Source organism: Sus scrofa, chromosome 18, assembly GCF_054392235.1.
Source record: "Sus scrofa isolate SSC_HxYL_T2T_F1_AM1 chromosome 18, Sscrofa_HxYL_maternal_Yorkshire_Landrace_v2.0, whole genome shotgun sequence".
Taxonomy (NCBI): Eukaryota; Metazoa; Chordata; class Mammalia; order Artiodactyla; family Suidae; genus Sus; species Sus scrofa.
Genome location: NC_139400.1, coordinates 60,867,924 through 60,889,857, shown reverse-complemented (window position 1 = coordinate 60,889,857; position 21,934 = coordinate 60,867,924). Strand labels below are relative to the sequence as shown.

Here is a 21,934-nt window from a genome sequence, read left to right as displayed (position 1 = left end):
GTATCAGTATTTTATTTCCAGCACTTGTTCATCCTGGATTTAAAAGAGCTAGTAGACTCTAGGGGGCTCTTTTTAAATACATTTACCTACTTGTGATGGAGAAATCCACGGTAACTGGCACACCATTTTTCTCTGTATTTCCATAATCTATCTCCTAGGGGAGACCATTTGGCTGGGCGCCCTAGGCAGCTCCAGCGCCATCTCAGAACATCCCAGGGTCTCACGGATCCAGTTAATGGTGCCTGAAAAACATCTATGCTTCCCGCCCTGTCTCAGATTCTCCCAGCTCTACCAGCAGTGATGTGTACTGAAACAGGCAGTCTGCTTTACTGCAGCACAGACAACATCTGACAGGAAAGAGGGAATGAGACTTAACCAGACCTGCATGAAGCCTAAAGAGTGAGTTCACTGTTCTGCTTTGTAATGTGGCTTCTAGAAATCAGCGGTGATAAAAAGCAGGAAGTAACTGTGTTAAAAGTTTACTAAACTCCTAAAAGGCTGGAAGTTGAATTTAACAGTTTATTATGATTTATAAGTCTCATTTTAAAAACATCAGTCCATTAAACCATGTAGAAATAAGTATGCAAAAAGTCTGCAAAACAAAACATACTTTAAACATGTTTAAGTAGAGAGAGATCTGAAATTCAGGATTTTCAGTCACTTCGTTATTATGCAATGGCAGCCAGGTAATCCTTAACTTCGGTGGGAGTAAGCCTCCTAAATCCGGCTTCATTGCAGATGCCAACTTCTATGTTATCTTCTGTCATTTGCCCTTCAAAGCTCTCCTGATGAAGAGGGAGGGAAAAGGTCAATTTCCCAGCAGTTAATTGTAAAATCATTACCAGTCCCATTGGTGGGTATTGAACTAACCTTTAGGGTTAATATGGCTGTGTGAATGGCATCTTCAAGTTCCAGATCTTCATTGTATCTAAAAAATTTGTTGATAAACAGTGTTTTATGGCCCTATTAACATTATTTATGACTTGCAAATGCAATGATAGCAACAGTATAAATCCAAAACACTCTTAAAAATATTAAGTTACAGATTAATTATTTCAGTCGCCTCACGGAGCTGGCTGTCCCCAGACAAGAAGCTGACAGTCGCTTGGTGTGCAGTCCCATCATGAAGAATGTAACCCTAACATGAGTTTATTTTAGGAAACTTCCTTTAAGTGTAAAAATTTTAATGGATTCAGAGTGTGGTGGCGATATTATAATAATTTACACAAGTAAGGCAGAGAATCAGACCCTTGCTAAAATTTCCTATGTCTGTTCTTATAATGTTTGGAAGACTCATAATAACACGTAAAAGGAAAAAGAAAGTGCTTTAAGATCCTAAGTTTACCAACTAATCATAGGTCTCAGATTCTAGTAATTTAAACATTATTGAAAATGTACTGAGAAGTTTCATTTGTTAGCTGTGATCAATTACAAACATTTTTCTTTCAAAACGCGGGACACTTTTTGGTGGACGACAGCCATGCGGAGTCTAGAAGAGAGCTGCAAGGAGGTGAGAGCAGTTTGCCATGCTAGGCAGGGGCAGATTTTTATGCATCCCACATTTCACCAAGCACATAAATCCCAGCTTTAATCCACCTTCAACACCAGGTAGTTGGCTCCGAGATTTTTTTCTGTAATTGTCAAAATGTAAACTGTTAAGTTTTCCTCCCCAAATTTTTACTCCAAATCCAATCTTTTTTTTTTGGTGGGGACTTTTTTTAAGGAAAAAGTAAAATAAAAAAAAACCCACAACATTTAGGAAAAAACATGAGAATGCAGAAAGAGAAGTTCTTAAGAAATGAACATTACCACTTACCACAGTGAAAGCTGGGAGCTGGGATAGGGAGAAGTTTGCTGTTCCATCAATAACTAGACTCCCATACACAGGAACACAACAAATTTATTCAGATTCCTGGTTATTTAAAGAGCTGAAATTTAAAGTATGTTCGCTAATGATTCTAGTTTTATGAGCCTACCTTTTCTCAAGGAACGTTTTCCCATTCACATAGTTCTTTCCCATTGCAGTGGCTTTCCAAGCAAAGTAGGCTCCCTTAATCAGGAAGGGAAGAGGAAAAACCATATTTTAAATCATTATTATATATGCCTTGACATTTATTTCTTGGTTCAATAATTTGTCTCTAACTTCTAAGGTCACGGAATATTTATCGAGATGCAATGGAGTATGTCACAAAATATGGGGTTTTATTTTTTTGTTTTTTTAGGGCTGTACCCACGGCATATGGAGGTTCCCAAGCTAGGGATCGAATCAGAGCTGTAGCCACTGGCCTACACCACAGCCACAGCAGCAACAGATCCGAGCCGCATCTGCCACCTACACCATAGCTCATGGCAACACCGGATCCTTAATCCAGCAAGTGAAGCCAGGGATGGAACCTGCATCCTCATGGATGTTAGCAGGGTTCGTTAACCGCTGAATCACGATGGGAACTCCTTTCATTTATTTATTTTTTTGAAAGGTTATCAGCAGGGTAAATGACAAAGAGGCATGAGGAGACTTTTGGAGGCTATGGGGAAGTTCAGCATCTTGATTGTGGGGATGGTTTTTTCAGGTATTTACATACATCAAAAGCTCATCAAACTGCACACTTTAAATACGTGCAATTTACTGTACAAAATTTATGTTAAAAAAAAGAAAGAAACTGAGGTTAACTCAGAGCCAATAATGGAAAGTAATATTTTAGGCTTACTAGAACTGAAGGGCTCCAAAAGTCTGTCATATATATCTAAAAAATGGTGACCAACTTGCTATCGTCTTTGGTGACTATGTTAAAAAGACAGTTTTGCATTAAAAATTTGCAAAGGTGTTGATATTTTGAAATCTAACATTAAGCAAAAGCAGCCAGCAGTATGTCATATACAACATGACCTCATCTGCTGAAAAAATATATACACACCCACATACACAGACACTGAAAGAAACACACCACACATATTTTAAAAGAAAGAACTGCTTTTTGGATACAACAGGGGTAAAAAGGGCAAAGACGAAAGCTGGATGCCAGTGCCAGTGGCTTTGATACCCACCAGGAAGAAAGGTTAGAAGGCTTTTAGCTTCAGAAGCTCAGATACAGAATAACAAAATACTTACTTTTATGACTTAAGTAACAGACAACCAATTTTTTTTTTTTTTGCCCTTTCAGATTACAAAGCTAGACCAGAAGTTTTGGACTGAGTGAACCTGCCTTTATCTAACGACCTATAGGCTACAAAAGATCAGTTTTTGAGCACGAGTTTCTTCTTCTGGGTCTCCTCGCAGCAAACGTGAGTGACAGACACGAGACACACGTGGAAGAATGGTACCCTCTACAGACCCCAGCCGACTCGGACACCGATCTCCTGCTTTAGAGCAGACCACGCATCCATCTCGCAGACCATCGAAGTCAAGACGGTAACAGCAATGTTTACGCAGGAGTCACACTCCAGACGGACCTAAGAGTAAACTGAGGGCAAAGAGCACTGCCCCCCAGACCCTTTAATCTCTGCTTACAATTTTTTAAAAGAATTCCAGACTTGAGATTTGATAACAACTATTTCAACCAAAGTATGTGACGTTAACACAACAGAAGAACAGAGCACAGAACTAAAGGAGCTCCCTTAACTGAAGACTGTGAATTACCAGCACTTTAATGTGCAAGTGAGTATGTACTGCTTCGACGGCCCTAAATGAAAAACAAAGTATTCTAATTTTTAAGCTTTTATGGCTTCTATTATTATTCGATAGTCAAGGAGCGCTTCGACAAATCCCTCAGATATATACCTAACGATACTTACAGATGGATCTGACTGAAATAAATACGGTCGTCCCTCATTCCAACCACAAATAAGCAAAGACACTCCAAATGGACGAACACCACTGAAGAAAGAAAAAGTGAGAATAACTTGGCATCTTCATGGTCTTTAAGTCAACCTAAGGTAAGAACTTATTAATACTCTCAAGTAAAGCAAATTACAAAGTAAACCGAATGAGACTTCTAAGCTCATTAAAAAGTATTTAAGGAGTTTCCGTTGTGGCTCAGTGAGTTAAGGACCTGACACCGTCTCTGTGAGGATGCGGGTCTGATCCCTGGCCTTGCTCAGTGGAGTAAGGATCCAGCATTGTCGCAAGTTGCAGTGTAGGTCCCACTTGAGGCTTGGATCTGGTGTTGTTCTGGCTGTGATGTAGGCTGGCAGGTGGATTTAACCCCTGGCCCAGGAACTTCCACGTGTGGCAGGTGCGGCCGGTGCGGCCATAAAAAGAAAAATAAAAGCATTTAGCACCTTCTAAATAAATTCAAAATGAAGCTGGTACTGAGGAACAATAGTCAGATCATTTTGATAAAGGTACTGAAATACATTTGGGGGTTAGTAAGTGTGGAGTAACAACACTTCATGTTCTAAAAAAATGACAGGTTTCAACAAATGCAGCTTTTCCGCTGGCTTTACACATCAGCAACCACCTCTGCACTACCTCGTCCATGTCACACCCACACTCGAGGACAGCGGCGTTAAAATGAATACAGATGTGTTAGAGTTACTGCTTTCATTATGGGCTGATGATCATTGCTGGTTAGAAGATCAACTTGGAAGTGGCCGTGACTGCCCATAAAGAAATGTTTCAATCACTCGCCAAAGGCCTTTAGCTAGAAGCTGCTTTCTGCTGTTACACGGACAGCAAAAAACCATTCCCACTTCCTTGTTAAGAAAATGTTACAGATCCAGTTAAGAACAGAAATAATTCATCACAGTGATTTTTCTCCACAGATTAAGGAGACACGGGAATACCGAGTCCTCTTTTTTTTAAAAAATATGTCTAATCTTATAAAATGACCTTTCTTCCAATTCATGATACATTTCAAGTAGTAAAATCGACTTACCCTGACTGGGTGTATTCTTGCATCACGGAAGCTACTCTCTGTACCAGCTGAGCTGTGGGAATGGGTTCTTGGTAAACGAGATAGTATTGCTGAGCTAGTTTTCGAGCCCTGTGCACAAGCACTCTGACAGACAGAAAAGAAAGAAGATGTAATTAAAATTAAGATGCTCTACTATCTAGAGACCCGTTCTACCTCTATAGGCATAAACCTACAGCACAAGTCTGACCCCCATCTCCTTAACAGCAGCTCTCAGCCCAAAGCCAATCTTGTTCTTACCTCTGACTCTGGTTAATTTACAAAATCCAGAGCATCGCAGAGGAGCTAAACGGCAAAAAGAAGAAACCTGTGGACCAGGGGTCCAGTCAGCCTAGCCATGACAGCTTTAGTGTGTACAAGGAGAGCTGTCTCCCCCAGGGGTGGCTTACCCCAAGGGCAGGTACCTTGTCTTTTTATATCTAATTCCAAGCAACACACTGATATGTACAGGCATGGAACACACACACACACACACATTTAAGCACATTTTTCTCACTCTGCCTCAATCTCTTCCACAGACAGGATTTCAAAGAGTACCCTTCAGAGATTAATGAACAGCATGAACCTACTTATGGAAAATCTGTCAGAAGTATAACAATCAAATATATTAGCGAGACAAACAGGATTTACCTTTACCTGCCCGTCATCCCTCTGAACAACAGCCATCATGTCTTAGTTTATTCCGTGAGTGCGAGTCCCCTGCAGGAGCCTTTCCATACAGTGCTAACAGGGAAGCCTGGCCACGCGCCAGTGACACTGATGCTTTTTCTGACTCATCAAAGGGAAATTTTGGCTTTGCCTATCTTGCCCCATGAAATAAAGAATGAAGTAATAATACTCTTTTTACTTGACAAATGGCAAAGAAAGCTGTCAATCTCTTTCATCCTGCTGGTACCTGATGCAACAGGATTACTCTCTTTCCCGTGAAATATCAAAGGAATGAGTGTGTCAATAGCTAGATCCTGTCTGGCCGCCACATTCCACAACTTTTAGTGGCCTTTTGAGAATGTTAATGTTGTCTGTTTGCTGAAAACAGAAATAAGTCAAAGGAGGTTAACTCTGGATGGTATGCTTTCTTTTGCCATCTGACCACTTTTTAAAAATATAGTTTATTATAACATGTATTGCCCTCATGGATTTTAAAATACATGAGAGAACAGCAAAGGCCTTGAAGCCGAGCCCTGGGATGGCAGAAGAGGGACTATGATCAGAGGGGACGGCAGAAAGCACTGCACCTGTCTCCTCGCACAGCTTCTCCTCCCTCGGGTAACCCCCGCCTGTCCCCCTGCCACGGACGAGGAGGCTGCCGTCGCTAAACTAAGCAAAACCGACAAGTTGGGAGATTCAAGGAGCAGCACCCTCTGACTTTTCTCCTCAGAGCAGCGATGACAGGCAAGTCAGAGGTGGCGAGGAAGGGACGAGGGGCAGCAGGTACCTGTAGTCTGGGCCCATGCCGCTATACACCAAACCTATGTGCTTGGTGATGGGCTCCACTTTGTGGACACTTCGCTCGTCATACAGGATGGATTTCTGTTTCTTCTCAGTTGCTAAGACCACACCATTTGCAGCTTTAAAAAAAAGAAAAAAGAAAAAAGAAAAAAAAGACCTAAATGTTTACCTATTTAAAGACTCTACATCAACAGTTTTCTAATTATGGAAGCATCTCCGCCAAACTCCTTTATTTCTTCTTATTTATAAAAACTTTCCTTCTGGATTTCTATATTAAAACCACCCAAGGAACGGTAAATCAGCTTTCCCTCCAGGGTCATCTGTATTGCACGAAGAAATCCCTGGGCTAGAGGCATCACACAACTTTCTTTAAAGTATTCTAGGACACCTGAGAGTCCAGAGTTTTAAAATAATGGAATTCTCCTTACTTGGCTCATCACACATATAATTTAAAATTTAAAAATCAACGATACATTTTTTTTGCAAGATATCTTTAAGTTTTATAATTAACCCTTTCTAAGTTATAGAAAGAATAAAAACTGCCAAAGAATAGTGATATATATAATCAGTGGAAAAACAAAAGACCACTCAGTTTTCTGAATAGGAAAGACTACTTGTAGGTTACCACAACTAAATAGACAAAGGTTTTTTTTTTTTTTTTTTTAATTTAATCATCTTCTTTGGCTTATTGGCTTATTTCTCTTTAAACTTCAAAATACTGTAGATTAACAAAAAGAACCGTTAAAAATTATGCCGCTACAGGTATTTATTTTTACATTAATTACTAATTAATTCCAGAAGAACATTAGAACAACAAAAACAGGAATCTGAAATGAAGTATTTAATTACCTTTAATTCCCACTGAAGGGGCTCCTCCAGCTACAGCAGCCAAAGCATATTCAATCTGTACAAGTTTACCAGATGGGCTTAAAAAGAAACAAAGGTATACGCTAAATCCACACATTCTCAAGTATTTATTATAAGAACATCTCTGAGAAAGGCCACACATATAGGCCAAGTCCAAGCACCAAGGAATAGCTGGGATTTGAAAATTATCATGAAGTTGAACAGAAGCTAAGTTTACTAGGTATTGAACACATTCATAGTGAAGCTCTTATCTCTTTCCTTTGGTTGTTTTTTTTTTTTTCTGCCACTTAAAGCAGCATCATTATGTTGCCTTTCACCACTGACTGTGTGACTTTGGGCAAGTTACTTAACCTCTCTGTGTCCCAGTTTTCTGTAAAATGGGGTAACAGTAGTGGTAGTTTACTTATTTCAAAGGTTGTGAAGATTAAATGAAGTGATGCCTTGTGTTCCTGGCACAAAATCAGCAGTGAGTAAACACCCAATAGTAATGTTATCAAGAACATGAATGTGTCTGTTAAATACCAAGTAACACCATATTATTCCATGTGTGTGGGTTAAACATTTTATAAAGTAGACATGGCGTGAGACATAGGACCTCCATATTAGTCGCAACAAGGTGTTTGTTATATAACACAGAGCTACTTCTAGAAGCTATGAGCTGGTTATACTTAACCTAATTGGTTTTTGAGTTTGGTAGCCAAATGCTAGGCCCAAACTGGCTTTTTAGGTCATACTTTATTTGATCTAGTTGTTGAGTTAGAACAATCACCATAAACATCACCAACCTTTCTATTATATAAACAGAGTCCTTGAATCAAAGTAATTTGTCCAAAGTGGCACACAGCTAGTCTACTACCAGTCTATCTCCAGTCTACTACCACAAAGATGGTGTTGAATTTCAGAAGGTCGTCTGTTTCATCTTCATAAAATTATAGATACTCTGTCACTCAACTCACACCATCCCACCTTGCTCCAGATACACAACTACTCTTAGAAATAAAGAAACTCTTGGACAAGCTAATCCCACTGTCTGCAGTGCATTTCATTATTATCTGGTAGACTCTTCCTGCTCATCCTTCCATCCTTAGAAACGCCTGTCCTCAGGGAAGCTGCCCTAACCACTCAGATCAGGCTGAATCCCATGCACTCAGACCTGTAATGTCTCATGCTTCCTCTCTGGCTAAGATTCATCATCCTTCAATTATTTCTGCACTACTTATAAAGCATAAGCTCGGTTCAGTCAGTTCTTCAGCACATAACCTAGGACCCGGAGTCCACAATCATTTGACTAACAGACAGACACTCATCTAGACCTCTTTAGGGAATAAGCCTAGGGCCAGCAGTTTAAAGACTATTAAAGGACAAAATTAGGTGACCTGAGCAGAATAACACTGATAAACATTTAAATCTTTAAAATTAAGCTGTTCTTGTTTCCCCTTTAATGGTCATTATTTTAATAATCATATCATGACCTTCTGGGCCCATCCAGCTTTCAATTATTCTTCAATACCGAATTTAAATACTTCTGGGGACATTTTAAAAGATTAGGTAAATTTAAAGTTACCTTTTCTTCTGTTGCCGTAATCACATATACACACTCACTGAGCTACTCAACCGACTTTGCATTCATCAGGCCAGTATTCGGCTCCAAAGCCACAGGGATAACTGAAGAAGCCTTCTAACTAGTTTTCCTCTTTTCCACTCTTACTTCCATAGCCCTAGCCAGTTATCTTTGTACTGTGTCACCCCCTCTCTCTCCACTTAAATCCTGTAATAATTTCTTGGTTCACTTACAATAAAAACTCCTACAGGGCCCTGGAAGATGGCCCCTGCCCCATGCTGCCTCCCTGCTCACTCTTAACTCACTGGCCTTATATCAATTTAAGAGTTCAAGCTCAGCACTTTCATACATGCTTTTTCCCTCTGTCTACAATTCACTCTACCCCTAAATCTTCAAATAGTTGGCTCCCTTTCATCTTCCAGTGCCCAAAATCAGCCCCAACACTGGCCTTCCCAGACTATTCAATCTAAAGTTATGTTTCTTCTTTCTGCTTCTCTTGATAAAAATTCCTAAGTCGGGAAAAAACATTCTTCAGAGTGCATTAGTAGGTACCAATTTGTTTACTCGCTTATTATCAATATCCCCAACTCAATGTAATCTTCAAAAACACCCCTGCAGCCTATAGTTCAGTCTCTGGTCACTTCCATCATTAATAGTCTAATACGGTATTACAACCGGCTAGAAACAAATGTTTTAACTAAAACAGAACTGCACCGTCATGTTAAAGAACAAGAGTGTATTTTAAAAAAGAAACTTATCATAGAAAGATTCAGTCCCTGATAACGAACGGCTGTTTTATGTTTCAGCTCCCCTAGGATTACTCTTCGTTACAGATAAAAGTCCAGGTTTGTTCTGCTCATGAATATGAACAGTGACTACTTGGCAAATATTGTTTTCTATCTCTGTATATGATAAGATCTTTTATTAAAAAGAAGGTGTTTCAGTATTTTAAGAAGACATCATACAATAATGTAAAGTGTTAATTTTGTCGTCAGAAAAAAACTCGGCTCGAACGTTAACTCAGCTATTCATCTGTGACCACTGGACGAGTTATTTAATTGGTCTGAGCGGTGATAATTAGCTCATCTGTAAAGCGCCGCGATAACATTTACCACACATGGAGGCTGAAAGAGATGCAGTAAGCTGCACCCACATAAAGTATTCAACAAGTTAGACCTCGCCTGCTTTCAGCAGTCAAAATAAGAATATATGTTAAACGGGGCATCACTGATCTATAGGAAAATGATCAAACTGAACCATTCCCCCGCTCGATTATGAAATCTTTTAATGATGATTTTCTTACACTGGAAATGATGACAATTCATTTCAAATTTATTTTGAAAAATATACTTATATACTTACTCTAAAAAAGGCCTACAACCTTTCTACAAACAAACAAAAAATCCCCCTCCCAATACAACAGCCAAAAAGCGCAAATGCAGCCGACGAGTTTGGAGTCCTCAAACCAGGGGGCAGAAAGATTACCGCTTTCATTTTCAGTCCTTAAACTTCCGGTGGGAGCACCAAGGAAACCGAAAGCGGGAAGAGCTTTCGAAAGACATTAATGCCAAATGCAGTCCAAGACTCGGACCAAACTGGAAAGTTGGCCTTTCCGAGAAAAGGAAGCCCATAGATTTGACCAAGATTCCGCGCTCCGGAAGCTCCCGAAATCAGGCCTACTTGGGTAAAAAAAACCAAAACTGTGAGTTCTGAACGGGACACTCAGAGACAGCGAACCCAAAGCTGCCTTTTCTAGTGCCCAAAGCGAAAGAAAACCCCTCGGTGAGGGCCTCCACCTCCCGCAGCGCCAAGGTCGCCCGGGATCCCCGGACTCGCGTCCCCACAGCCCCCCGACACCAATGCTCCCCAGGCCGCGGGAGGGCCCCGCAAATGACTTTGCAAAGTCGCATTTCCACCCCCAAGCCCTCCTGGGCCTTCTGAAAGCACCAAGCCAGAGACCAGGATGGGAAAAACCGGGTCGGCTGAGCTGCTGCAACCTCAGCTACATGGACGACCTCGGAGACCCCTTCCCTACCTGAATGTAGTCAGCGAAAAGCTGTAACCACGCTCCGCCATCTTTACCCGAAGATCCAAGGCACAGCCGCACACATGCGCACTGAAGCCCGTTTCTTCTCATTTCCCCTCCCCGCGCCTTCCTTTCTTTCTCTCTGATTGGAGGAGAATCAGAGCCGCTCCAGAGGCATGCTGGGCATTGTAGTTCTAAACGAGACGTTGGCCGACTCTGATCTGTGCGCATGCTCGAGGTAGGGGTGGGCCCCGGCCCGATGGGCGTGGTTTTGGGGGGAGCAACATGGCGCCCGCCATGCTGGTGCTGGTGGTTCCGCCGTGGCCCGCAGCCCGGGGACTTCTCCGGAATTGGTTGGAACAACTGCAACGGAAGCTTCAGCACAACCGGCTAGGCCTTCCCCTTCATCCTTGGGGTAGGTAAAGAAAACCTCCGTGGAGAGCGGTTTGGGCCCGGGGACCCCAGGCGTGGTTGTGGACCCCGCTCCTGCTCTGCCCTCCTCCCGCAGTCTGATCTCCCGCAGAGCGTAGAGGACATTGTCCTGGACCTTCATTTACTTAGAAGCAAGAGACAGCAATTTTTGCTCCCCAGTCCCCTGCAAAAAAGGAAAAAGGCCCCGCAGTTGTCCCATTCGTGCCTAGGGGCTGAAGGGCATTAGCTTGGCACCACGCCGAGCTGCTGTTTCGATCCTCTTGTCTTTCCTTTCGTTCCACTTCCTAAAGCAATTTGCCTTCCGGGGTTTGAGCTCTGTGCAGTTGAATCCTGATCCTCTGTTTCCCATGGCAACTAAATTTTGCTTTTTAGGGCCTCAGCCCCTGGCGTACGGAAGTTCCCAGGCTAGGGGTCAAATCGGAGCAACCGCTTCGGGCCTGCGCCACAGCCACAGCAATGCTGGATCCCAGCCGCATCTGGGACTTACACCACAGCTCACTGCAGTGCTGGATTTTGACCCATTGAGCGAGGCCAGGGATTGAACCCACATCCTCATGGATATTAGTCGGATTCATGTCTGCAGCCCCAAGACGGGAACTCCCAACAGAAACTACTTTTAAATGGAAGCATCTTGGATGTCATTGATTCCACATTTACATTCTCCTCGATTTTGAAGGTATCCAGAACATGAAAGTGATAATACCCAGGTAGTATGTCAAAATTTATATGTGCTTCCTGGGATAAATCTCCACAACTGTCCCATTAGGTGTCTGCACTTTTCTACAGATGTAGGCTCAGAAGGGAACCAAAGTGACACAGGCCGTCCAGAGCCTGTGCTCTTAACCACTTGTCTGGGCTTAGCAATACTTTTAGATAAACTGAAAAGGAATACCAGTTGTTAAGTGTTAGACATCTTGGTATACTTTTAAAAGTTTCTAAGATCAAGAAGTATTTTAGGTCTGAAGAATTTAGCCAGGAGAGGGTGAAGGAATCTCTTTGGTTTTATAAACAATTTAGAAAAACAAGAGTGAAACGTTGGGGATCACCTAAATAATTAATATCTTACAAAGAATGAGGAGCTAGTTCTTTTCCTTGGAGAATTGACAGGGATCAAGATTAAATATCATGAAGAGCTAAGTGACTTAAAGTGTCTGCCAGGACAGAGGCGCTAACTCAGTTTGAATCTAATAAAGGACCAGTCAACATTTATCTCAGGGCCAGTGGAAAGCATAGATTTCCTTGCAAAGTAACTAGGTACTGTCCACCAAGTAGAATGTGGACAACTGAGTAAATTTTTTTTTCGGTCCTGTGTTGGGTGCCTCTCAGACTGTTTTCATGTTTACTACTCACCCCCTGAGTTCTATATTACAAGACGAGAAACTTTTGGTAAAATTTCACTGATTGATTTAAGCAGGTGCTGCTAAGAAAATTTCTGTGTTCTTTAAAATGACTTCATGTATGAGCTTTAGTATATTGTAATGGCTGCTAAGGTTTCCTGTTAAATGTCTGTTGAATGTAATATTTTATCCATGTATGTGCCTGTTGATATATCACTGTTGATTGTTAAGGAGAGTGATATCTGTAAATAGCCATTTAGAAACTAGAAACTGATTCTGTATCTCCATGTTTTATTTTGTAGGACCAGCATTGGCAGTCCAAGGTCCAGCTATATGTACAGAACCAGCAAATGATAGCAACGGAAGCAAGGCGATTTCCAGCCTTTTGGATAGTGTCTTTTGGATGGCAGCTCCCAAAAACAGACGTAGCATTGAAGTTAACCGGTGTAGAAGAAGAAACCCTCAGAAGCTTATTAAAGTTAAGGTAACACGATGATTTTTGTTGATGTGCTGTTTCTCCTCTACACTGCATTTTCTCTCGGTTTATCCAGATAGCCTATGAGTAAATTATTTTCGGATCTTATATGTCTCCTGTTCTCTGACCTAAATTAAATACAGTATTCTTATTATGTGTGCCCACTGTCCTGTAGCCTAAATACTAGCAACACAGTCAAAGAGAAAGTTTGGAGTCTGGATAGGAATGGGTTGTAAAGAGTCTACTTGACGTTTGTCTTGTGAGTTATGCCAGTCCTGAGCTGTGTGCCTTTGAACCACGTATGAATAAACCTTTTTTTTTTTGTCCTTGGCTTTTTGAGGGCCGTACCCACGGCATATGGAGGTTCCCAGGCTAGGGGTCTAATGGGATCTGTAGCCGCCAGCCTACACCATAGCCACAGCGACGCCGGATCCGAGCTGCATCTGCGACCTACACCACAGCTCACAGCAACGCCAGATCCTTAACCCACTGAGCAAGGCCAGGGATCGAACCTGAAACCTCATGGTTCCTAGTTGGATTGGTTTCTGCTGCGCCACAACAGGAACTCCTGAATAAACATTTTTAACTATGCAGAGTCTAAAGTTAAAATCCCAAGATCTATGGGATATTGGGTTTTACTAGCCCTTACAGATTTATTCTAGTCTTCACTGTATCCAGTAAATTACCGTGAAGGAAAATTCTCAGGTAAGTAATAAACATAGCTAATATCTATTAGCACCAAAGATGTATCTGAGCACTTTATGTGAACTATCTTATCATAGCCTCACAACAACCCTCCAGAGTAAATACTGTTTTGCTCAGTTTTAAGATAAAGAAACTCAGGCTAAGGGAATTTGCCTTTGGTCACAAACTTAAGTGGGAGAGCCAGAAGCTGATCCCCGGCAGTCTCCCTTTTGGGCTCACATCCCCTCTTGAAACTGTGTGCGTGTGTGTGTTCCTGTCCTCGGGCAGTTCTCGATCTCAGTGCTCCTTCTCCTCCTCGTCTCCAGTGGGTACACTTTCTTCATTGATCTAGTAACAGAAATCGTAATGTTTGTTACCTTTCATCTGCTAATTTATGGCTTTTACAGCCACAGTTTGAGTTCCTGTTTACTCCAGGGCATCCTCCCCAGCAGCAGGGCGGTGCAGATGGAACTCAGGAGCAGAGCGTTGACTTTCACAAGCCTACTCAGTCAGTATAGCAGGCGCAGCGCTCAGCCCAAAAGTATCACTGAGCCACAGTTGGGACCAGACCTAAAATGTGTCACTGAAAAATACTCCATTAATTAAGGTAGCAGTAACCCGTATCATCTGGTTGAGGGCATGTAAGATTTTAGGAATGAGCTCTATCCCATGGTTTCCCTGACTTGGTTTTATCGGAGGGAAAAGAGGAGCTCCTGTTCTGTGCATTCATTTTCTTACGGGCTTGTTTTCTGCTTCATACAGAATATTATGCTGAGCTCTTTGTTAGGAAAAGGGCACCAACTGACTGGGTATCTTTTCCATACCTCGAGTGGGAAGTGCAATCCAGTTTTCTAGGTACCAGAGCAGAGTGAGAAGCTGGGGGCGCGGGTAATTTACAGGTTTTTTTGTTTCTCAGAAAAATGAGATTCTTTTGTCATCTACCCCATACATGTTTGTTTATTAGTCTTAGCAGGTGTTTAGAGTTTCTTTGATGCTGCTGTTAACTATTTTTCTTTATATTTCAAATCTACCTTTGGAACACATTGAAAAGAACCTCTTTAGAGGTTAGAATTGTCTTACTAAAGTTGGATAGACATAGAAAAACCCATTAAAATACCCTCAAATTATAATTTATGGGGTGTTTTACATTAAGGAATAATCAGTGTTCATTTATAGGAAGAAAAATGACACTGTATACCAACTATACTTCATACAGGAATTTGAATTAGACTGTGATGATCAGAGGAAGCCAGGTCGTAATGCATTTAGCATCTTGTTCGTCCCAGGATGGGCTGAAAGAAAAAGTGAATTCCCTTTTCCTTGGTCTTATTTAAGATGCTGGCCATGTGGATCAGCCTGTTGTGTTGATGGGCTCTTTATCAGATGTTTAGCTTTTGAAGATGGGGGAATGGAGTATCATTTCACATAAAATGACTACTGTATTTAAGGAAAAGTGTACCAGACTCATGGAGTCTCCTGGTGGCTCAGCAGGTTAAAGATCTGGCATTGTCACTGCTGTGGCACAGGTTCGATCCCTGGCCAAAAAAAAAGGTGTACGAGGTTGAAAGTCTGAGTTCTACTCCCAGTTTTTCTACGAATTCAAATCAGCATATGTCCTCGTTCCCTTATAAAGATGGGGTTGAACTCGGTGGGGTGTGAACATTCCAAGACAGTTCACATATGAGCCCCACCCCATCGGAGGTGATTTGTGCATTATGTTGCCTCTTGTTTAAATGTTTTTGTTTGTTTGTTTTTAAGAACAATATAGATGTTTGTCCTGAATGTGGACACCTGAAACAGAAACACATCCTCTGTGGCTATTGCTATGAGAAGGTGCGCAAGGAGACAGCGGAAATCAGACGACAGATGGGGAAGCAGGAAGGGGGCCCTTTCAGGGCTCCTACCACGGAGACCGTGGTGCTGTACTCGGGGGAGACACCCTCAGAGCAGGATCAGGGCAAGAGGATCATTGAGCGAGAGCGGAAGCGGCCGTCCTGGTTTACCCAGAACTGACACCAGCCATGTTTCAAGAGGATAACGTCACATAAGACATTGCTCCCGAAAAAAAAAAAGAAAGATTCTTTGTTGGTTATGCGGTTTTCTTGGCTATTCTTCATTTTTATGCTTGTTTTTAAATCATCAATATAGTTGAAAACATTCTTTATAAGCAGGTCATCTTTTGTGGGGAATTTGAAGCTTATATCAGGAGTAATGTTTGCAGGTATTGATGCAGAGGCTCAGTGGGTCTGTGTGTCTGTTTCTATTATACTATAAAGTTTTATAAAATAAACAAAACATTTCCAGGATAGAAAAATGAAGCTATTTAAAATTCATAGCCCGCATCACACATTCGGGCTCTGGTTTTGTTTGCCAGTCGTTCTTCTGCACAAGAATACTTAACACAAATGCTTTTGTTTGGTTACATCTAGAAATGAGTTATTTAAATTCTAGATAACGGTTTTTTTAAGATGACAGTTGTAGCAGTCAGAAAAAGTTTGTTCTGTTTGTTTTTTTGTTTCAGCGAATCAACATTGCCTTCATATATGGCACTTTATATGAACGTTAATTGACTTAGAGGTGAGTCCTCGACATTTTATGTTAAATCAGAATGACGTTCAGAATTCATTAGATGGTTCATGAGATTTGAACTTAAAGTTTTGAGAGTTTTTTTTTTTTTTTTTAAGGAGAAGTCAGTGAATCCGGTAGCACACAGAAAATATACTGAGGGGATTTCCCTTGCGTTTTCCTTCTAGTTTATTTTACATTTCCTTTTAGTTGATTTTTCTTTTTATCATTTTTTTTATTTCCATCGCCATGGGCTTTTTACTTTGAACGTAATTCATTTCATCTTTCCCTCTCCCTCCCCCATTCCTGTGTCTACCCTGAGTCCAAGATTTGCTGTTTCCTGCCTCATTCAAAAAAATAATAAAAGCGAGATAGTTTGTTAAAACACAAGGAGAATTACAGTTGAATGGAAAATCAATAGACAACATTAGATAAAGCTCAGGGATATGTTTAAAACAAATCACATGCTACAGTAGCCTGAATACTTACAAGAATTAGGTAGTGAATTCAAGCCTGAACTTTATTTCCCTTGAAAAGGACGTCCCTGGGAGTTCCTGCTGTGGCAGAATGGGATCAGCCTGTATCTGCAGCGTCAGGACGGAGGTTCGCTCTCAGGCCCAGCACGGTGGGTTCAAGGATCCAGTGCTGCTGCAGCTGTGGCATAGGTAACTCAGATCTGGTCCCTGCAGGGCAGCCACAAAAAGAAAAGGATGTCCATGGATAAGTCTCCACAGTCAAGGCATATAATTGAGTGCCTCTGTCATGGTACGAAGGCCCGAGATAAGTTTTACACGGGCGTAATCCGTGTTCACGTTCCTAGAAGTAAAATGACCAATTTCAAGCAGTACAGTGTAGACTGGTGATGTGTTAGAATGCGTTTCAGTGAAAGCAAATCCTTAAAACTTCCGAAGTACTGGAGTCCCAGTAATTAGCTCTCCGAAGACTTAGCTTGACCCACACACTGATTCTAGAGTAATCCGGTTATCTTCATATTCTTACTAAGACAGACCTCTGCAGATACTTAAGTTTTACTCTGACAAGCTTTAAAAGTGCAGCGTTCACCTTTACTTGAGGTAGAATCAGTGATTCCTGAAAGTTACGGCGAACTAGGTACACACCTGAATCTTGGCACCTGCATCCTTGGCACCTCAGTTGACTGTCAGGTTGTGAAGTGTGTGTCTGGGTTATGTGGTTGACATAGCAGACAGCTACACAGATACACCTAGTGAGAATGTTTGGGCAGGGTCCCTTCTGTTTGCTCTTCTAGACAGATAAATGTTATAAAATGCATCCCCAAATTGGCAAAACCAGATACTTAGTTCACATCAGCAAAGCATGTCATAAAGGAGGAAGCGTGTCACTTTTTAAAAAGAGGTTGGCCCCACAAAGTTACCTCTACAATAGATTCTATGGCTTAATACCTCCAATTTTTACTGTCTGGAAGAAAAAAAAAAGGCGTCATGAGTTTGAATTAAATCATATATGGAACCAATTCATTCATGTTCTGAACGTTGGAAATGACCCTCGTCCCCCCCCCCCCCATCTAGATGTTGAGAGAGTTGCTTGTGGAGGGTGGGGTTCCAGTTGTGGTTGGGAGGGTGGGTGAGGAAGCGCTGTCCCCCTCTGGTTGGGAGCTCTCCCCTCCACTTCCCAGGCTCCTTTATAGCCAGTTCCTAGCAGACCGCCAGGTTCTGAGACTATGTCTGACTTCAGTGCATTTCCCTGCAGAGAGTCCTCAGGAATTCTGTTCATCTCTTTCCTGAGCTGCTGCAGTGCACGTTGCAATTACGTTTCCAGTCTTTTATTTCTCATTTATCTTCTTTAGTAGTTTGTAACTTACAAAAATAATACCTCACGCTAGGTAACGAAGCGATACAAAGTACGTAAGTGAACACTTCAGACCTGGGTTTCTGTCACCACACCTGTCACACCACCGCGGGGTGTATACTTCTAAATGCTGTATAGCCACGCAATGGTTTCTGAAACAATTCTGATCATGTCACTTCTCGATGAAAACCGGCTCCTAACTCACCCTCTCCGGTGCTCTCAGGATCTGTACAGGTCTGTGTAGCCACCTGCCCCTCAGTGCGGTGCACACGCCGCCCCCAGGTGGCTGGAGTCATAACCACCTGGGGCAGAGATGTGACCGACACCTTCTCAGCCCGCATCACTCCTCTCGCTGTCCCCACTCGGCTTCCCTCTGTCCTACCGCCCCGAGTCTCCCTCTCAGACCCCCTTCTGACTCCTCCTCTTCCCCCCAACCTCTAGAGTGCCTAGTGCTCCATCCTTGGGGGAGCCTCATACACTGTTACGGCTTTGAGTAGCAGCTCTATCTTGGTGTCTTGCAATTTGGTATTTCTGGCTTGGGCTTCTCCCCCGAAATCCAGACTCATATTCAGATGTCTAACCAATGTCTTAACTCGGCATCCCCACTCAGAATCTCCTCGCTCCCAGCCCTCCTGCCCCTCGCCCGCCCCCCACCCCGGTCTCCTCCATCTCAGTCCGTGGCCACTCCATTCTAGTTGCTCAGTCATCCTTGACTCTGGATGACTCTCTGTCTCTCTCTGTTTGTTTTTCTCACACACCATCTATAAGTGCAGCCGCAGGTCGCCCTGGTTCCACATTTGAAATAGATTCTATAGGAAAAGATGCTCAACATCCTAATTATTAGAGAAATGCAAATCAAAACTATTATGAGCATTATGTTACACCAGCCAGAACGGCTGTCATCAAAAATGCTATAAACAGTAAATTCTGGAGAGGGTTTGGAGAAAAGGGAACCCTCTTACATTGTTGGTGGGGATGTAGACTGGTAGAGTACAACCACTATGGAGAATAATATGGAGGTTCCGCAAAAACTAAAAATATAACTACCATGGGATCCAGCCATCCCACTTCTAAGCGTCTATCTGAAGAAAACCATAATTCAAAAAGATGCATGCACCCCAATGTTCACTGCAGCATTATTCACCATAGCCAAGACATGGAAGCAACCTAAATATCCATCCGCAGAGGAATGGATAAAGAAGTGGTATGTATACACAGTGGAATACTACTCAGCTATAAAAAAGAATGAAATAATGCCATTTGCAGGAACATGGATGGGCCTAGAGATTATCACACTAAGTAAAGTTAGTGGAAGACAAACATGGGACATCACTTATATGTGGAATCTAAAAACAGGATTCAAACAAACTTATTTACAGAACAGAAACAGACTTTGAAAACTTATGTTGCCAAAAGGGACAGGTTGGGAGGTGGGGGGATGGACTGGGGGTTGGGGATTGGCATCTATTGGCGTATGCAGACTGGCCAGTAGGGACCTGCTGTACAGCATGGAGAACTCCACCCAGTATTCCAGGAAATCCATGTGGGAAAATAATCTGAAAAAGAATGAATGTGTGTACATGTATAACTGAGTCACTTTATTCTATGGCAGAAGTTGTCACACCATTCTAAATCAACTCTGTGTCAATGAAACTTTAAAAAATGAAGGAAAATAAGCATCCTTTGATCTGACCATTCCTCACCACCTGCGCCACTGCCACCCTAAACACAGCTGCCATCGTCTTGCCTAGAATATCAAAGTACCCCACTAACTGGTCTCGCTGCTACCGCCTTGGTCTCCTATAGTCTTTTCCCAATGCTGCAGCCAGGATCCTTTCATAAGAGGTCAAGCTGTGTCTCTCCTCTCTTCAAATTCCTTTATTCAAAACCTTAGATGAAACATGCAGTTCCATGCATGAGAATTTTTGCCTTATGTGATTGACATACATGTATATATACATATTCCTTATGAATAAACTGCATTTGGGTAACTCAAAAATATTTTATGTATGCTACCAATGACCTCTACTCGAAATTGTGATAAATCTATTAAATGTATGAACAATTTTTTTCACAAGGTGTGTGACGTGACTTTTAGACCCAAGAAGTACAAAGAGTAGGGGCCTCTCAAACGTCCCTGATATGGGGATGACTTTAAGGATCCCCTCAGAATGAATTCTTGTCCCTACCGCCACCCTCCCCTGTTCAGTCGTTACGTTTCAGGGGATTGGGACGGGATTGGTCCTTCAGTCTTTCTAAACCAGTGCTGAGGAACTCTGCTGTCTATGATTAGTGTTTCTTTTCCTGGCACACACACCAAAATAGATGCTCTGTCTTTAGCTGCAGCTGGTAAAAAGCAGTGTCATCCCGTGGCCTATATTGGTGCATAGCATCTTAATTTGTGCCTCTGGAACAGAACGGTGTCTCTTCACTCGTTTCTACAGCAGAGGGCAACCGAGAGCCTGTTCCTGATGCTCTAGGGGCTGCCGCGCTCCCCTGTTTTCACCAGGATAGGTTTACCCAGTTGGAAACACTTGTGATATCACCCGCCCCTGCCGGTCTCCTGTCCCATTGACGTCGTGTGCCTTCCCTTTTGCCACCTTTGTGAAGTTGCTAGTGAGTGTTAGGGATGCCATGTGGAGCAAAAATGGGAGGAAAGCTAGACGGGCAACCTGTTCTCTCCCGGACCTGTCGTGAACAGTCTCAGAGCCAGCTTGACAGTTCAGCCTGGACAGCAAATTCGAGAAGGGCCACAATTTACCACGCGATCCCGAGGCGCCTCGCTAGGGGGCAGCAGGCGAACTGCCCTGAGGTCATCTCCGAAGAGATAAAACCCCGTCCAGCAGTGCTGGGAACATTTCATCAGTTTCTACCAGAGCCTTCTGCGCGTGGAGAGCAGACAGGATTACTGCAGGGGAGTCAGGGCAGTCTGCAACGCTGAGGCCAGATGCTGACCTCAGTGATTCTCTCCCGGGCGGGGGAAATATGCGGTGGGGGCGACTTTCCTCCACCCTCTTCTTCCCTACCCAATACCCTTGCGGTGCAAGGAGTCTGCTTAAAGATCAGATTCTTTCCAAAAGCTTTTTTGCAGGGTAAAAGCTCAGAATGCTACTACTTTGCAGCCATTTCTCCAGTATTCTCAAACATTAACATTTCCGTTGCCAAAAAAAGTACTGGTTTTCTCATCGCCATTGCTCTAATCCTGCAATTCTCACCAGGGGTGATTCTCTCCCCCCACCCCGGGGATGGGAAGTGTCTAGGGACATTTTGGTTAGCACAACTTGCAGTCTCAGGGCAGAGGAGTGTTACTGGCTTCTAGTGGGTAGAAGACAGGGAAGACACTAAACATTTCTCCATCCAACTCAATAAAACCTTTTATTTTGAATAAAATACGTGAAAATAAAATGCTTAGGTTTTCTAGAAGTTTCACTTCAATCTTATATTTTCCATAGTTTAAACTCTCAAGGTGAGCCTCAGGGCTAAGCCTCCTATTGATCTAATTTTCCTATTGATCTCCAGATTTTCCTCTAATTTTCCTATTGATCTCCAGACCCATATATGCAAATAACACCAGAGATATCCATTAGGATGTCAGCTCAAAGCCTAACAACTTCCAAATCTTTCCCCCTGAATTGGCTTCTCTGGAAGTATAGTTTGGTTCACTTATTCATTCAACAAACAGCTATCATGTCTAATATTTCTTCCCACCTCTAGCACACTGCTGCTTGGCAAATTGACATTTCAGAGTCAGCACGTGGAAAATTATCGATCGTCCTTCCAGCCCATCCCCATCAGTCAAAC

The 21,934-nt window shown here is 42.4% G+C and overlaps 2 protein-coding genes across 4 annotated transcripts; one reads left to right on the top strand and one right to left on the bottom strand.

Moving 5' to 3' along the window:
• Positions 1–505: 505 nt before the first annotated feature.
• On the bottom strand, positions 506–10,878 carry PSMA2 (proteasome 20S subunit alpha 2). Its single transcript, XM_003360207.6, has 8 exons — positions 10,823–10,878; positions 7,209–7,285; positions 6,346–6,478; positions 4,875–4,997; positions 3,793–3,874; positions 1,977–2,050; positions 871–928; positions 506–785 (listed from the first exon to the last, which is right to left on the bottom strand). The coding sequence occupies exons 1-8, from the start codon at positions 10,861–10,863 to the stop codon at positions 669–671; spliced, it is 705 nt and encodes a 234-aa protein (XP_003360255.2). The 5' UTR covers positions 10,864–10,878; the 3' UTR covers positions 506–668.
• Positions 10,879–11,086: 208 nt separating this feature from the next.
• MRPL32 (mitochondrial ribosomal protein L32) lies at positions 11,087–20,207 on the top strand. Of its 3 annotated transcripts, none has more exons than XR_002340469.2 (4): positions 11,087–11,228; positions 12,885–13,066; positions 15,500–16,318; positions 16,844–20,207. XR_002340469.2 is itself a non-coding variant. In XM_003360208.5 (3 exons), exons 1-3 carry the CDS (start codon positions 11,099–11,101, stop codon positions 15,752–15,754), a joined length of 567 nt encoding a protein of 188 aa, XP_003360256.4. In that variant the 5' UTR covers positions 11,087–11,098; the 3' UTR covers positions 15,755–20,207. The 3 variants fall into 3 exon arrangements, 1 of the variants encoding a protein (XP_003360256.4); XR_002340468.2 differs by having other exon boundaries at positions 16,426–20,207; XM_003360208.5 differs by having other exon boundaries at positions 15,500–20,207.
• Positions 20,208–21,934: the final 1,727 nt, after the last annotated feature.

Coding starts and splice junctions, on each gene's coding strand:
- PSMA2 (XM_003360207.6), bottom strand. CDS start 10,863: ATGGCGGAGCGTGGTTACAGCTTTTCGCTGACTACATTCAG. Junction 7,286..10,822: donor TTTTCGCTGACTACATTCAG/GTAGGGAAGGGG, acceptor TTTCTTTTTAAG/CCCATCTGGTAAACTTGTAC. Junction 4,998..6,345: donor GGCATGGGCCCAGACTACAG/GTACCTGCTGCC, acceptor TCTGTCTGTCAG/AGTGCTTGTGCACAGGGCTC.
- MRPL32 (XM_003360208.5), top strand. CDS start 11,099: ATGGCGCCCGCCATGCTGGTGCTGGTGGTTCCGCCGTGGCCCGCAGCC. Junction 11,229..12,884: donor CCTTCCCCTTCATCCTTGGG/GTAGGTAAAGAA, acceptor TTTATTTTGTAG/GACCAGCATTGGCAGTCCAA. Junction 13,067..15,499: donor AGAAGCTTATTAAAGTTAAG/GTAACACGATGA, acceptor TTTGTTTTTAAG/AACAATATAGATGTTTGTCC.